The sequence below is a fragment of the Tripterygium wilfordii genome, chromosome 21 (assembly GCF_013401445.1).
Source record: "Tripterygium wilfordii isolate XIE 37 chromosome 21, ASM1340144v1, whole genome shotgun sequence".
Lineage (NCBI taxonomy): Eukaryota > Viridiplantae > Streptophyta > Magnoliopsida > Celastrales > Celastraceae > Tripterygium > Tripterygium wilfordii.
Window position 1 is genome coordinate 4,849,317 of NC_052252.1, and position 17,717 is coordinate 4,867,033.

General features: G+C 36.7%; 3 protein-coding genes and 1 long non-coding RNA gene across 4 annotated transcripts; 2 read left to right on the forward strand and 2 right to left on the reverse strand.

Annotated features, from left to right (window-relative positions):
• Positions 1–68: 68 nt before the first annotated feature.
• LOC119989048 (adenylyltransferase and sulfurtransferase MOCS3) lies at positions 69–4,787 on the reverse strand. The gene is made up of 11 exons (XM_038834343.1): positions 4,443–4,787; positions 4,017–4,109; positions 3,778–3,833; positions 3,236–3,300; positions 2,974–3,048; positions 2,768–2,846; positions 2,438–2,476; positions 2,220–2,328; positions 1,884–2,002; positions 889–1,005; positions 69–679 (listed from the first exon to the last, which is right to left on the reverse strand). The coding sequence occupies exons 1-11, from the start codon at positions 4,705–4,707 to the stop codon at positions 287–289; spliced, it is 1,410 nt and encodes a 469-aa protein (XP_038690271.1). The 5' UTR covers positions 4,708–4,787; the 3' UTR covers positions 69–286.
• A 1,291-nt stretch (positions 4,788–6,078) lies between these two features.
• LOC119990070 lies at positions 6,079–7,891 on the forward strand. The gene is made up of 2 exons (XM_038835887.1): positions 6,079–6,295; positions 7,470–7,891. The coding sequence occupies exons 1-2, from the start codon at positions 6,209–6,211 to the stop codon at positions 7,710–7,712; spliced, it is 330 nt and encodes a 109-aa protein (XP_038691815.1). The 5' UTR covers positions 6,079–6,208; the 3' UTR covers positions 7,713–7,891.
• A 6,797-nt stretch (positions 7,892–14,688) lies between these two features.
• LOC119987764 (putative F-box protein At5g55150) lies at positions 14,689–15,762 on the forward strand. Its single transcript, XM_038832683.1, has one exon. It carries the CDS (start codon positions 14,689–14,691, stop codon positions 15,760–15,762), a length of 1,074 nt encoding a protein of 357 aa, XP_038688611.1.
• Positions 15,763–16,730: 968 nt separating this feature from the next.
• On the reverse strand, positions 16,731–17,075 carry LOC119990217. Its single transcript, XR_005465966.1, has 2 exons — positions 17,008–17,075; positions 16,731–16,878 (listed from the first exon to the last, which is right to left on the reverse strand). It is a non-coding gene; the product is annotated as an uncharacterized LOC119990217 (long non-coding RNA).
• Positions 17,076–17,717: the final 642 nt, after the last annotated feature.

The window sequence follows — 17,717 nt, forward strand, 5'->3', positions numbered from 1 at the left end:
AATACCAAGTTTTGATAGATATTGTGATTATAAATTTTATAATATATGTAAGTATTAGTAATGTGATAACAAAAAATAAAAAGTTAAAATTAAAGCAAACATTGTGATTACAATACAAGGGTAACCAATCGAGCCCTACTCAATTATATTAGTTTCCTATGGAAATCACCAATGGTTTGTCCTATGTTACTTATTCTGGTAATCACCAAACTGTTTTCTTATGACACAATCCATGGAGGATAGAAATACTATGAAGCATAACTAAGACGTCCCAATGGCATGATTTTCAGTAGGTCGGGAAGTTTTGATCCACATCTTGGGCCCAGGACTCGAGACCTCCGATTATGTCCTTGGCTATGGTGAAACCCATCTTGTGGAGGAGCTGAACAGCTCTCTGTGAATCATTACCTCTTCTACATATTACATAGAGGCTAGGAACTGAATCAGGATTCAACGCCTTGCGCTCTTTTGTTTCATTTAAAAATGAAGAGATTTCTGGCAACCTGGACTCCAATCTTGACAATGGGATGTTCACGGACCCGGGAAGGGAAACAATCTTGTAATGGTGCGGGGGGCGTACATCAACCAACACATTTGCTTCACCATTAACGATTCTCTCTTTGAACTCCTTGCTGCTTATTCTACTATCTGCCGGAAGCAGGTTTAACTTCAATGGAGACTGCAGGTTGAAAGGTCATAACATTAGAGAGAGAACAAATAATGTCTGTCAATTCAATAGCAAGAATAAGATGTGTTATGCAAGTCCATATTGTATTCATTGGTCTTTGCAACAGAGAATCTGCTGCAAATTCTTGGCAATTTCCACCAAACTTAATCCAAAACTTCCTGAGATGGTAAACAAGATGAAGGAAAGAAAAAGAATCATACTGTTGATAATGGGGATTGAGTGAAATTCTCATAATCAAATTCACTGAATTGCTTCTGGGTGAATGCCGTGTTTTCTCCACAAACTTCACATTGCAATGACCTGCCTCTAATTTTGACCTGAGCAAGCAGATATTACAGTATTAGAGAAAATAGTGGAAGTAACACTGCTACCACAAATACAAATAAGAAACAAAACCACTGCCAATTAATTGGGAGCAATTCAACGAAGCTTGTAGATTAGGAGTAGAGTACAAAATTCTGAAGGTAAATTTACTACCATAAGCAGCTTTCAGCCTACCAGGCCACTTCAAGAAATATTCTCCTATCCGACATCTTTAGAAAAGTAATGTAGCACACCACAAAATTTTCATTTATGAACAATGTTAGAGATCCCCAAAATATCACCCCCAAAAGTTCCCCAAATCTATGTCGCATTAAAATAGTCATTGATTAAAAAACACACATGTAGGGCCCATTTCACATCCAACACTCCACATTAAATGGGGGTCTTTTGGGGGTCTCAAGCATTATTCTTCATTTATAAATAAACTATTCAGGTTGTAAGCTTCTGAGTTCTGACTAAAGTTGGGGGATTCCTAGAAGTGGACAACTCTTTAAATTGTTGAATGAATGTTACAGTTTGTGCTTCTACCATCCTCCATAAGTTACATTTTCTTTTATGCACATCTCTACTTTTTGGTGTAAAATCAATTTCTCTCCATTTGAAATGTTGTCTGAATCGAAACATAGTGCTAACTGCTAATATAAATCTGCTATAATTAATGGCAAGCATCAGCAACGAATAGATTGTAGAATGGATATCTTCTGGGTGATAATTATGGAAAAGTGGAAAACTATGCACTAGAAACCAACAATGTTGCATTCATGAACTTGGACACACCAATGTGCACAATATCTACCTTCAAAAATGAGAAAAAAAAAAAAAAGGATTTCAGAAGGTAGAAGAAACTTTATAATGGATAAGAAGAACATACAATACGAATCCTTGCTGACAATGCATCAAACAAAAGCATCCGGCCCGAGAGTGGTTCACCAACAGCTGCAGCAATTTTAATGGTCTCTAGTGCTTGAAGGACACCAATGACACCAGGAACTGAAATATGAAGACCCATAATTAAACACTTTTCAATGCTTAGGTCCAAAAATACAGCAATAAGAACAAGTCACAAGGATCAGTTCCAATGCGAGGCAAAATTCAAGATTACCCAAAGAATTCAAAACGCGTGAGTTAGTGTAAAGAGAGCAGATAAGTGAGCATGTAAAGTAGACAGTATGAAGTGACTTTGTGAATACGCAATCCATCAACATACCCACTCCTAGAACTCCACTGTCAGAACATCTTTGACACGCTGTTGTAGGTGGTGGAGTTGGAAATAGGCACCGATAGCACGGACCTCCATTGTAGTTATAGACTGTAAGCTATACCAGTGATTTGATAAAGTAGTTAGCTAGGAGTTCGCCACCCGTAATTAAACATCAAATATGTGACTTTAGTTTTGGTTTTATGTTCAAGCATTGCAACATATACCTGTCCTTCCAATCCCACTGCAGCACCAGATACAAGAGGCTGCATGTGCAAATGTGGGAGAAATTATTAGTTGAAACTTGATAAATTTTCAAACTATCTAGCTTACATATACCTTAACAGAAAAGAATTTAAAATATAGTAACATGCAATGATACAACTAACTTTTGGCATGAACAACAGAACAAGTGAATATCAAGGTATTAAAGAAGTCACAGAGTTCTGGGTCAACAACTAAAGCAGCTAAACACACTCCAATAGTGCCTGAAGCATTCCATAATATGCATATGCATGACCATCCAAATGAAAAAGAACTTTCAGCAATCAATTTACCTTTCCCAACACTACGCAGCAATCACTGATCATGTAACGACTTGGTGCATTATCTGTTGCATCTACTATTATGTCATACCTAAAGAACACCAGTGGTCATGGAAATCATAGAATTTAAAATGCACTGTGTCAGAAAAGCCGACATAGGAAAGAGAAAATAAATGGATGGACAAGAAATGTCAATCTGTAATTTCACTTAAGGATACTTGCTCAAAATTTCCAAGGCATTGGATGCGCATAAAGCTTCTTTGTGTTCCACAATTTGTATCGTGGAATTGATCCTGTAACATATGTTGATTTTTTAGACATAGACAATAAAACAACAACAGGAATTTCCAAAATAACTGCCAGTGCCATGTATAGATGATTTAATTATTGCAATATGAATCGATAATGCGAAATGAAAATTTCTCCCTCCACTCTTTTAGTTAGAATTGCAAATGGTAGGACATCCTGAAATGTACATACGAGCGACAGGAAGCAGCAGCAGACTTCACTTTTGGTTGGCCAATATATGCTTCCGTGTGTATAATCTAGAGTAAAATAAACAGAAATCATTGTTAGTTTAACTGTTTAAGAGAATCAATAAAAACCACAGCCTTATAGGAACCATGGAAAGTGAACCACTGGTCAGGAAGTAAGAAAAAGGAACAAGTTGTTGCATGAAGAACAAGGGGGGAGTTTTAAGCCTAAAAAGGCAGTTTAGCAACAGAAAGAGACCAGAAACTTGTAAGATGAAAATAAACTCCACAGTTATATAGCAGCAAATGATAAGATCAATAAAGTTCTTTCTCAGGGACAATCATATGCACTATGCAGAGCTGAAAGAGATTTACAAATATTGCAAAGGCCAACAAAATGAGAAGTAAAAATATGGAAACTTGCTCACTCAATCAAACAAAGAAGATAAAGTTGGTTGGATTTCACTAAATAGCTTCGCTAGCACCATTATCACAGAATTACTTAATAAGAGATAGTAAATAATTTCAGTGTGTGTATCCAACTTCTACCTGTCTGTGCATATTATTTAGCTCAACCACATCATGATCAACAATACCTAAGCGACCTGCAAAGAAATGCGAAAGTGAAAATATAATGAGATTAAGAAAATCAACCATATCCAAGTAAAACCAACAATCTAAATTTGATTAACAGCTATTATCACATAAGCATGAATTGCATGACTTTAATTATTAGTTAGACTAAAAATAAAGAGTAGAGCATATTTATAATGATCACAAAACCTTACCAACACCACAAGCTGCAAGATATAGCAGGGCAGGCGAGCCCAACCCCCCAGCTCCAACAACTAAAATTGAAGACTTTAATAGATTTGATTGAGCTGCAACCAACAGAAGAACACAAAACCATTAGAAAACTACGAAGCACTCCCGGATTTCAAAAACAGACCTTCCACTAGAAATGCAATTCAAAGACCATTGTTAGAAACAACTCTACTACAAGGGTATCATAAGCTCCTAACTTTAACTCTAAAGCTACTACATCTATCATTCTAATGAATGTCCAAATTCCAATAATTTGCAAGACTGCTTGATATGACACAGTACACTTAATTAACTAAGGTCCCTAAATTGAATCCAAAAATTGAAACAGATTAATCAGTAATGACGAAAAGCAGGGTACATATATGCAGCTCTACATACAAAGTTTGTACCTTGGACACCGAATGAAGGAATCAAGAGCTGGCGACTATATCGGTAAATCATATCCGCCGAAAGTCCATGACCAAAACCAGAATCAACGGTGGACATTAGAGTGCAGGAGGAACCATTAGGAACGACGGTGCCGTTGTTGAGATTTAGCTCCCGGAGCTGAGCTTCTAGGTCCGAAATTCGACGCTCGATGTCGCTCTTAGATGCCTTTAAGGTCTTGAGTTCGCGGAGGATCCTACACACTTCTCCTCCTCCGTTTGAATCCATTGTTGTGTTTGCTTGTCTGACTGTGAAGTAAAACCTCGAGCAGAGGGGAGACAACAAAGGCAGAAGAATAAAACCCTAAAATTGGATAATATCAAATAATGTATTTCCCGATAATTGCCACTTCATCGAGTTTGACGTAATTTTGTCAATCAAACAATAACATGTGTTTTTAAATATTAGAGCCGGCAGGGTTAAAATTTCTCAGCTATAATTATTGGTTAAAATTTCCCTAAAAACAATTATATTTTTTATTAAGATTTAGGCTCTAGGATTTAGTGATTACTAATTAGAGAACCAATTGACAATAACCTAACTAATTATCTCCTAGACTTAAGATGTAAAATAAGAATCTCGTCCAATATCGAGAGTTCGATTGTAAGATGACACCATAATTTCTACGCGGTTTGCAAACCGCTAGGCCTCATCTCATCTAATCTGTCATATGGGTTTGCGGGTGTCTGACTAGGCTCGAGACTGGACTTAGTGGTTGTACAAAGGACACGCCTTCTAAGTTATTCTTAATTAGTTACCTAAAAAAATTTTACGTTTAAGATTTTTAGAGTGTAGGTTTTAGTGTTTAAAATTCGGGGGTTTATGATGATAAATTTGATCGCGGTAACTCTTAGCATAAGGGGAAGGTCATGAGTTTAAATCTCATGAGTGTTCCCATTATCGTAATTTGTGAGATTACCCCTTGCTCAACCTAACATGTGCCATGTGGTAACGTCATCATGTGTTATCTTCTCACATTGGATCTCGGCTCATATCTCAACTAGTCCATGGATATTGTAGACTCTTTTATTTGACTTAGGATTTACTCATTAGTTGCATGATGCTCAGATAAGTGAGTTTCATCTTTATCAAAAAAAAAAAAAAGATAAGTGAGTTTCACGTTATCAAAAATTAGACTTAGGGGTTTATGATTTTTTTTTAAAATTTATTATATCCTAACATTCATGATGTCTCAAACAATTTATTATCTCGAGAATCACGAATAGCTTATATGACACATCATAAAGGTATCGAGTTCAATCCTCCCCATCCCCTACCCTATATTAAAAAAAACAAAATTTATTATCTCATTATTTTAAAATAATATAACAAAACGATATTTGCCAAATATTTAAAAAGAGTACAGCAATGCAAGTAATGCGAATTTATATGGATCAGGCCAGCTCACTCATCACTCTTTATAATACAAACTACAAAGTTGCAAACTTCAAATTTCACTTGAAATTTGAAAAGCATGGCCCAATTATCCTCGCGGGCCCAGACAAAATGGGCCCAGAAATGAAGTAATGCGCTACCACATGCATGGCTGAATTGACATGGCGATCTAGAAAGCCGCCACATGTCCATGGTGACCTATCTCAAAGCTACTCGGGTCCCTGGACTCTCTCTGTAATAATCTCTATCAGATATATTTTTCTTTTTATATTTTCGAACACTTCTTTCTTTCTTCTCTTCTTCTTCAACAAGAGTGATCAGTGTTGTGTTCATTATGAGTGGCCATCTCTTCCTCTGCAAATCTCCAAGATCACCATCCCTTCTCAAGCCCTTAACATCATATCTCCACAACCCCATCAAGGTAAATATTATTTCATCACTTCTCCAGCTTTGGCACTAACAGTTCCCAATTGTTTATTTTTGTTAAATTGCAGATATATTTTAATTTAATTATCTGCTTTGTATATGTAGATCTGGTTTTTCAATTAGTTTTCTTCAAGACTTGATTCCCACTAGAATAGTATTAGTGGAGGATCTGGGGTTTCCATGCCTTACATTGCTTGTGAATACCCTTTAATGATCTAGAAACCTAAACTTAATGCAAATTGTTTTGGAATGAATTAGCGTTATAGGGAAATGTGCTAAAATTGTATATATACATATAAAACCTAGACCCTTAATAGTTCAAATGAAAGGCACATTTCCATTCCAATATTGGGTTCAATACCTCTTAAAATTGATTAAGAAAATGAGTTATGGTCTCGAGAATTGAATTTCAATTACATATACAAAAGACAACACCGGACTTGCCTATTTTGGACAATCAGGACAGTCAATTTGTGCTTAAATTCGGGCCAAACATGACGAGAGATAAGTTCGGCCGAGACCCAATGCGAAATCTAAAGGAATAAATCAGTCCATAGCCTTTGGTCAAAGTCGATAACCAGGTGGGTTATCCTAGTTTTGTGTGTGTCAATGTATGTAGATAGCTGCAAATATGGCACTAAAATCCTCTGTTTTGTTGTAAATCCACACCCCCATACACACCAACAATATTGTCCGCTTTGGGTTGTCCGGTTCCCGTGGATACATCGGGCCCGCACGGCTTTGTTTCTCCTTAGGCCCAAGCAGGTGGGCTTGGCCCAACCCACTCAAGCCTAGGAAAAGGCCTTGTTGGTGGTAAGAGGTGTGCTTAGCCTTATAAACAAGGCATGAGTACCCACATCTTTAGATGTGAGACTTTTTGTTGTAAATCCACACCCCCATACACACCAACAATATTGTCCGCTTTGGGTTGTCCGGTTCCCGTTGATACATCGGACCCGCACGGCTTTGTTTCTCCTTAGGCCCAAGAAGGTGGGCTAGGCCCAACCCACTCAAGCCTAGAAAAAGGCCTTGTTGGTGATAAGAGATGGGCTTATCTTTCAAATTATGTTTTGTCTTCGGTCTCTTTATCTTTCAAATTTTATTGATTGTTGTTCCCAAAAGAACCCATTTTGTCTTCAGTTATGAATATGGATGATTATTAATTGCAGCAATGTAGTGACCAAGCAAGTAATAAGGAGGGAGACAAGGCCAAGGAATTCATAGAGGAGAGAGCGCCATCAACGGCGCAAGTGTTCAAAAAATTTGAAGAGGAGAAGCTCAAGGCGACAAAACAAGGTGGTGGAGATAGTGAGACAATTGAACAAGCCAGAGAAGAGGTCACTCATGGTGATTCTAAAGTTGGTTCTGCAAAAGAAAGGTCCAAGAAAGCACATGAAGAGGATCATATATAGGAAGGACTAATAGAGATGATAAGCTAAGCACGAAACGAAACTTGTATGTGAACGGCTTTAATAATGTGTGCAAATTAGTGAGTGCCGAGTTGATTCCCGAGACTAGAACTACAGAATACCAATATGTGTATCGGACTCATTTGATCGCACCTGATTTATGTCACTAATTAGCTGTAGTAGCGTTTTGACTTTTGAGGTCATTTTCTTTAAAAAATCATAATTATGCAATATTCAGCCTAACGAATCCAATGATTTATATTTTGTTCGAAATAAATATTATATTCAATATGAAAAAGCCGTAATAATTCTAGACTGTTAGATATAAACTCTAATTAAATTTATGTTCAGAATAAAAATATACCGTTAAATTTGTTATGCCGATACTGCACATTTATAATTTTTTTTTAAAAAAATAAAATTTTGGGTTATGTACACAAATGTTGGGTAATATTCAAAATATGCAATATGAACAACTAGCTTGTTTAGGATTGTACTTGCCACAGGGACTAGTGCATCAGAAGAAAATCTCGGATATCCTTGTTAATGAAAACAAAATACTCAATTTTGAAGGACACCCACAAATTAATTTTATTCAATAAAGCAATGTTGAAGCTGCTGAAAAATCTGGACAAAGGCATTGTCGTTCGAGTGGCTGGATGGAGCGCTCGAGCGAAGCTGGTTAGGCATCAGACAGATTTTGGAAGAGAGGTTCGCCTTGAGTGAACAAGTGTGATTATTGGTGAGCTGTTTCCAGAGAGCTTGTCGCTCGAGTGACTTGTTTGGCGCTCGAGCGACTCATGATGTTGCAATCTCCAGGGAGTACTCCGGTCCAGCGACGTGTCGTGTATTTAAGTAGGCAAATCAGCAGAGAAAGTCAGGGTTTTATGTTTTAATCGAGAGTTGTGACAGATGGTGAAAGAGTAGCGCAAGAGAGCGAAAATATTCTTGTAAACTCAGCTTGTAAGCATATCGAAAGAACATAATGTACTATTGCTGGACGTTGGGTCACAGATTGAATCCGAACCAGAGTAATTTTTGTGTTGTTGTTCTTCTCAACTTTTCTCTACTTTTGCAGCTATACTTTGTATTTACTTGATCTGATTGGATTGGATACGTCATATCCTAGTCTGTTTGGGTGGGTTGCACTATATATTTATCCAGTGGAGGAACCAGGATTTTGATTTATCCCGGGCTGAACTTAAAAGTGACAGGGTTTGGGGCAGTGTCTCGAAAAATTTTTAGAACTTCAGTAGAATCTCAAAATGATAAAAACTTATCATGCCTTCCAAGATAACTAGATCTTTTTTTTTTTGATAAGCTAGTAATGTATTAATATATAACAAATTGAAACTCTAAAAGTTATAGTTTACAAGCAGTTCTAGAAAAGCCAATCAAGTGTAGGATCAAGGAGGCAAACCCAATCAAGTAGTAGTGTACAGCAAAATAAAAACCTCTTGTGAGACACTTGCAAGAGACATGTTTCAAGATGTAAAAATAAAATCATGCTATTATAAATTTCTGGAGAATCACAGACGTTGGACGGCTGGAGCTTGGCCCTGGAGAATCACAGACGTTGGACGACTGGTCCTAGACACAAAGTCGAAGAAAAGAAGACGACCTTCTCGTCATCTTGATGAGAGTTGAGACAATGACGAATTGACGATGGTGTGATGAATGGAGACCAAATCAACGTGTCTTGAGTAAGCTCACCTTAGGGGCATTGTGTCTAGGCTAGTGGGTTTAAGTATATTTACTAATTTTTTTTTATTTTTTTCACACGGGCTCAAGCCCACCATAACCCAATTGAAGATCCGCCCGTGTATCTATCCAAGCAAGTACAAAGAAGTATTAGCGGATGATCATAGACTTCATCACGATGACGTGTGATGAGGGCCCCACATCACTCTCTGACTCTCTCACAAGTCACTACGCCAGCCATATATATATATATATATATATATATATATGGATGGTTGATTGACTCCTCTTGTAGGGTTTTCACAAACATGAAAGAATTCACCAATGCGGCTTCTTCATCGTCATCATCATGGTCTACTCTTATTGAAGAACTCCTGGAGTCGATTTTCAATCGTTTCAAAGAAAGCAGAGATCTTTTCCGATGTGCGTTTGCATGCGTTTCATGGCGAGCAGTCGCTCTGAAGATGTCTAGTAAGTTGATTCCTTGCGCATTGTATTCAGGAGGGGGCGACACTCATACTGTATTCAATATCAAAACAGGGAAAACACAACAAATTCAAATTTCAGACTATTATCCATACATCCACTGCTCCACCAATTATGGTTGGCTCATACTAGTCACAGACCCCATGGCGCATGACCTTCATATGTTGAATCCTTTTTCAAAAGCCAAAGTCATGCTTCCTCCAATGCGTCATCAAATATGTAAAGCTGCTACATCTACGTGTCCATTGAATCCAGAGTGTTTGGTTCTTGTTGCATACCTATGTGGCTACGGGTTCAAATTAGCTTTTTGTAAGGTTGGAGAGGAAAACTGGACGACATTGGATGAAAGTTATTCTGTGATTCGATTACGACCTTGTTTTGATAGTGTTACCTGGTACAATGGAAAATTCTATGGTATCGATGGGGATAAATGCCTTTTTGTATGCAACTTAGGTTCGAGGAGGATAGAATTTTGATGCCAGGAACCGTTTACTTTAGGGTTTAAATATTACAATACGTATTTGGTGGAGTCGTTGTTTGGTGAACTTTTGCTGGTTTTCAGCAATCAAGGCCGATGGGATACTTTTAAAATGTATTGATTTGATTTCATAACAAAGAAGTGGTACGAGGTGAAAAGCTTGAGGAACCAAGCATTGTTTTTGAGTGGCCATGGCTGTGCACTAGTCTATATGGCAAAAAGAAGTTGTATTATACATTACATAATTCTGGGTTTTAATAGTAAGGTACGTCATAATCATGCTGTGGTGTATGATATGGAAACCAAGAGTGCCAAGTTATTCCCAATATTAGTGCATCGTTGGGAGTATGTTCTCCGTCTCATTTGATCTTGCCTGATTTATGTCATTAATTAAGTCGCAGGGTATTAATGTGATGAAAGCCAAGCTAAAGTCTGCAGATAGATAACAAGACTCTTCATCCATGCCAATTCGACCACCTGGGTGCTTCTTTCTTTCTTTTTTTGATGGTATTTTTCGATAGAGCAATGCGATGCTAGCTATGCTCATTCTTTTTTTTAGTTATGTTTTTACATGTTTTTTGGCATCTCAATGTATGTCATTAATGCAGTCAATCATGAGTGTAAGTATTAACAGAAAACTCTTTTTATTGATCTTCAAATTTCCTTGAGAATACCTTCTGAATTTGGTTTCTAACTTATGTTAGTATTAGTTTTTCTAACATGCCCTTTGTTTTTATTACAACATTTTTTAAGCAATTTGGTTCAACAACATACCACTTTAACAGAACAGAGGATACTCTGTTACGACTGTTAAAGTGAGACTTGTAAGGCGCTGTAATCCAATTAGTACTAGGTTAATTTCTTGGTCAAGTTCTAAGAAGTGTTTACTGTTTTTTCATGTTTTTTTTTTTATATCTCAATGCATGTCATTCATGCAGTCAATCATGAACGTCCTTTCTTGGTTAATTGCCTGGCTGGTGTGATCAATTTGATATTCATCCATGCTTACATGTGAGGACTGTTTTTTTTTTTCTTTTTTTCTTTCCAAAGTCTGTTTAGAGTCTAACTTCTTATATTAGCTCTTTTCTTTGGTCCTCCATGCTTATCTGTTATAAGGACTAGTCCATCAGAAGAAAATCTCGGATATCCTTGTTAATGAAAAATAATGACAAAAAAAGTTTAAATTTTGAAGGACACCCACATATTAATTTTATTGAATAGAGCTAGCTAGATATATATATATATATATATATATATATATGGATATATAGTGAACACAAAAAGGAGTTGATTAATGATATTGTAAATTGAATTGAATAGATATGTGGAGTATGGCTTAATGTTGAAGCTGCTGAGAATCTAGACATAGGCATTGTAGCTCGAGCGCAGCTGGTTAGGCATCAGGTAGTGAGGTGCGCACTCGAGCGACTGTAGTATTCGCTCAAGCGAACATGTGTGATTATTGATGAGCCATTTCCAGAGAGCTTGTCGCTCAAGCGACTTGTTTCGCGCTCGAGTGACTCGTGATGCTGCAATCTCCAGGGAGTGTTTTGCTCGAGCGACAACACGATATGTCGGGTACTTTAGTTGGAAAATCAGAACAGAAAGTCAGGGTTGTTTGTTTTAACCGAGAGTTGCTGCGAGAGTGATGAATCCTTAGAAATCCAAGGAATTCCCTTGCCAATACTCACGTATAAGCAAAGAAGTTTGAGAAGAAAATCTCAATTTTTTTGTTATTAATTGAATGAATCCCATATACGAAGTACACTGGGCTTTTATAGTAATCAAATCTATTCCTAATAAACATAGTAAACTACTCCTAATATAAGTCTATTCCTAAATTTCAGCCGCCTTAATTGGCAAGAATTAAAACTAAATATTCTCCTAGTAAATATAACTCTAGTTTACTAGGTCTTCATCATTCCCATCCCCTTCAAGAGAATCTTTGTCCTCAAAGAAAACATTAGGAGACCACACCCACTGCATTAGATTCCCCTTGTTGGAGAAAACTCGACCTCGAATTTTAAAGAGTATTAGCAGTAGTAAAAACTTTGTCGAGAATAACATCATTGATATGAAGAAACATGTATCTGACCAATACTTCCTTGAACCTTCAAGGTCGATTGTCAAAGAGACCGAAGGATTTTTGACATTACCAAACCACTTGGGAATGACAAAATCAACACATTCAACAAGCACCATAATGTTGTCGGGATTTGCTAGTTGAATAATTTCTGATTTTTCCACCAATATTTCTTCCTTGATCTCTTCTTGCAGCAACAAATCTCCTTCGTCCGGATAATCATCAAATATTGGGACCGATAAATCATCTATTCCCACATCAATATAATTCACGTTCAAGTCTTCATCTTTTTCTTCATCAAAAATAGGCGTTGATAATTCATTCAAATCATCATCCTCATCTTCAATTGATGATTGCTCTGATCTATCCGAAGTAGACCCTGATCGACCATCATTGATGTGATGATAAACTTTGTTGGAATCCATGGTGTTGTCCTTTTTGAGATTCTTTGCTGAGATCACCATGATCTCGAGATCGACAATTGTAAGGTCGGCGTTTAACTCTTTGTTCCTTAATGAAGAGTGAACTTGGGAATCAGATGATGATTCGGAATAACTGGCATGGGAGTGACGACGAGTTTTGCTGTGGGTACTCCTACGTCGATGTCATCCCTTGCAGCTAGCAGCGATCACCTTTTCAAAGTTTGCCAACAGTTGATGAAAATCTCGAGTTCTGGTTTGAAGCGCTAGGCGTAAAGCCTGTAGCTTGTTCTCCAATGAATCGAGTCGTTCCTCATCTGTTGCCATTCAAAGGAGCCTCTCAATAAAAGCACCAATGATGAATCCTTAGAAATCCAAGGAATTCCCTTGCCAATACTCACGTATAAGCAAAGAAGTTTGAGAAGAAAATCTCATTTTTTTTGTTATTAATTGAATGAATCCCATATACGAACTACACTGGGCTTTTATAGTAATCAAATCTATTCCTAATAAACATAATAAACTACTCCTAATATAAGTCTATTCCAAAATTTCAGCCGCCTTAATTGGCAAGAATTAAAACTAAATATTCTCCTAGTAAATATAACTCTAGTTTACTAGGTCTTCATCAGAGAGAGAGCGCGCGAAAATACTCTTGTAAACTCAGCTTGTAAAATGGTAGACTATTGTTGGGCGTAAAATCTCAAATTGAGTCCAAACCAAGATAATTCTTGTGTTGCTCTTCCTCCCTACTTTTCTATTATTTTTCTATAATGGCGTATGCAAAATTATGTATACGCCATTACTTGATGATATTAAGCTGATAAGATTGAGAGGAGGTTTTCAATTTATTATTTTGTTTATTTTTTTGGAACTTTTCTGTCATTTTCTTTAGGTTGTGTACTCCATAAATGTATTGGATTCACATGATAATTCATGCAGAACCATGGTATTCATCAAGCTCAGGAATAATTTGTTTGTGGATCTAATTAACTTTGGTAAGAGAGCATAACTAGTATGCTATTAATCATCAAACAAGCAGTGGTGTACTTGAGTCTTTGGGAGCCTTGGGCGAACTCTAAAAATGAGGCCTTCCTTAAAAAAGTTAAATGTCTTGTATTACTTAAATAAGACTCTTCTAGCATTTTGAGATGCAAAATCATTAATTACATTTGTATAATTAACATTTTCCACCGGAATAACTTTCAATAGACAACTATAACCATCAATTTAACTTTTCTTCTGACACGCTGAACCGAAAATATGATTTTAAGTTGAAATGGGTTGATAGTTATTGGGATTTTTTTCCCTAAATGTGGTTTGAATATGTATCGGCTACTATAATAATAATTTTTTTCAAAAATATATGACCTTATGATTTGCAGGCCCTGGGCGGCAACTCATGTCACCCCACCCGCGGGACACCACTACAAACAAGTTACACACCAATGCTCAACTTAGCTGGCTAATCATTTGAGTATTTTTGTCCATGTTGTGTGGTTCATGTCCGCATACATCATATTAATTTATGTATATTTGTGAGCATGTGTTTGTTACATCATGGGAGTTCTATGTCCATAAAAAAGCATCAAAAAAGTTTTAGGTTGTTTGTCTCTTCTTTTCGTGTTTTTTTTTTGATCCATAATTATTTAAATTTCATAATGATGACGTGTGATGGCCCCACATCATATTTAGGGTTACGGAATCATATGTAACTCTCCTAATTAATTATATATACCCTCTAGCTAGGGTTTCAGTCGCTTCTTATAAACTCATCAACCATCACATACAAAAACGCGTAAGATTTCATCAATGTCGACTGCATCGTCATCATGGTCTACCCTTATTGAAGAACTCCTGGAGTCAATTTTCAATTGCCTCGAAGACAGCAGAGATGTTTTTCGATGTGGGCTTGTATGCGTTTCATGGAGAGCAGTCGCTCTTAAGTCGTATAGTAAGTTGATTCCTTGCGTATTGTCTTCACAACGGGACGAAAAGACACACACTCTATTCAATATCCAAACAATGGAAACACAAAAAATTCAGATTCCAGATTATTTTCCAGACATACACTGCTCCACCAATTATGGTTGGCTCATACAATTCACAGAAGCCGGCGTGGATTTCAACTCCGATGATGATCTTCCGCATAAAATTCATATGTTGAATCTTTTTTCAAAAGCCAAAGTTATACTTCCTCCAACGCGTAACCAAATAGATAAAGCCGCTACGTCTACATGTCCATTGAATCCAGAGTGTCTGGTTCTTGTCGCATACCTATGCAAGTACGACTACAAATTAGCTTTTTGTAAGGTTGGAGACGAAAATTGGACGACATTGGATAGAAGTTATTTTGTGACTGAACCCCAAGATTGTTTTCTTAGTGTTACCTGGTACAAGGGAAAATTCTATGGTGTCGATGCGGATAAACGTCTTTTTGTCTGCAACTTAAGTTCGAAGATGATAGAATTGTTCTGCGAAGAGCCGTTTGTTATAGGGTTTAGGTTTTGCGAGACGTACTTGGTGGAGTCGTTGTTTGGTGAGCTTTTGTTGGTTTTCTATTATCAACGCCGACAGGACATTTTCAAAATGTATGAATTTGATTTCATAGCAAAAAAGTGGTACGAGGTGAAAAACTTGAGGAACCAAGCATTGTTTTTGAGTAGAGATGGCTCTGCACTATCCTATATAGGCAACTCCAAGATGGTAAAAAGAAGTTGTATTATACATTTCGCGAGCAGGAGTTATTCTTTTCAGTGTAAATATCGTCATGATTTGGTGGTATATGATATGGAAACCGAGAGTTTCGAGTTCATTCCCGAGTCTACAACTATAGGCTTCACAGAATTCTACACTCATTTGATCGCGCCTGATCTATGTCATTAATTAAGTCGCATGGTGTTGATGTGACGAAAGCCGAACTAAAGTCTGCAGATAGAAAGCAAGACTCTTCATCCGTGCCAAGTCGACCATCTGAGCGCTTTTTTTTTTTTTTTTTTTTTTTTTTTTTTCTCTATTTTGTTAATGGCTAGTGGTAATTCTCTCTCTCTTTTTTGGTTCTGTTTTTACATGTTTTTTGGTATCTAAATTGCTGTCATTCTTGCATCATGAATGTATTAACAGAAAACTCTTTTATTGATCTTCAAATTTCCTTATGAATCCTTTCTGAACTGGGCTTCTTTCTTTCTTATGCATTGCGAATGTTAATATTAGTTTTTCCAAATCTTAGACAGCACTCTAGCAGAACAGAGGGGGGGGTACTCTGTTACTGTTAATTTAAGTGAAACTTATAATCCAATTAGTAAACTTATAATCCAATTAGTACTAGGGTTCTTATGACTCTAAACAACAAAGATTTTCTATAAATTGTTGATTTCTTGGCCAAGTTCTCTGAAGTGTTGACTGTTCTTAAATGGATTCATTATCCAATCTCCCCTCAGAAGTCAGTACTCATTGAATCAATCTTCAAATCACTTAGAGGATGGGCTCAATGTTCTTCGATGCAGTATCGTCTGTGTTTGATGGCATGAGCAATGGCTCTTCAGGAAGCTCATCGTCGTCAATGGACACAAGGTTCATCTATTCCAACCATTCTCGAAAACCCAGATTGACCTTCCATCTATTGCTCGATACCTTAGTAAAAGTTTCATTCTTCATTGCCTTTTTTGTTTTGTAAGAAAGGCAATCACATCTTCATGTCCATTCAATTTTATTGGATCACACCAGACTTTTGTCTCTCAACAAAGACATTCTCCAGTAAAAGATAAAAATATATATATGTGCCAGATCGAGTCGATGGAAGAAGAATAAGAAAATATAAATTTACAGACAATTTTGTAATGCAAGTCGCAAAATTTCTGCGGTAATCTAACTGATTAAAACCAAGAAAAAGTATCAATTGAACATTCATGGAAACAAAAGAAGCCATAAGCCAAAATCAACTATACAACAAAATTTCATTGCAGTTGCAGAGAATCAGACTACGTTGAGATTACAATCGACCTACCAACAAATTGGAATTAATCACAAAATAAAAACCCATTTTTCATTTGATTCAAACTAAAAAGGAACCTTAAAAGCGGAGAAAAAGATAATCGAAAGCAGAAGAGTTGTAATGAATACTTTACTAACCAAAGTTGTTCGATTTCTCTGCAAACGCTCGACAAGAAATGGAGTTGGAGGCCAAGGATTGAAGGTGGACTTCACTTTTGGCGAAATGAAGGAACGACACCGTTTAGAGTTTATGTGGTGAAATTTGGGCCTCAATAGGCCTTTCTTAAGTTTCATTTGCTCTACTAATTTTGAGCCCAAATAGGCAAATAATATCCATTTGGGCCGGACAGGTAAAGAGGGGTAGAATTCTTTTGTTTATTATCCTTTGGATACTGCGTGTGACAATGAGAGTAGGTGAGCATGACCATATTTGATATGAAATAAAAGATAAGTATGAGTAGAGAATTTTAATGGTACAAATTTCATATTATATTTTTTAAAAAAATAATAATGTTAAAATAAGGGTATAATAGTTTGTTGTATATTTTGGTGAGCTTGGCCACTATTCTGCACAAGTAAGAATAGATGGTGAAATAAGTTTGAGATTCCACACTTCTAAAAACAACCAAACAAGAAAATTGGTGATTCTCACTCTCAAATGCCTCGTAAAAAGCTAGAAGGTTAAGAATAGATTACACATTTACATTTATGATGCACGCATGCGTTGCTTTCTGCCTAAATCTACTATTAGATCAGGTCGAATTCTAAAATAAGTTCTAACCCTAAATCTCTTTTCGTTTAGATTATTAAAGTTCAATCATATAGAACATTGACAAGATGTTTAAAAT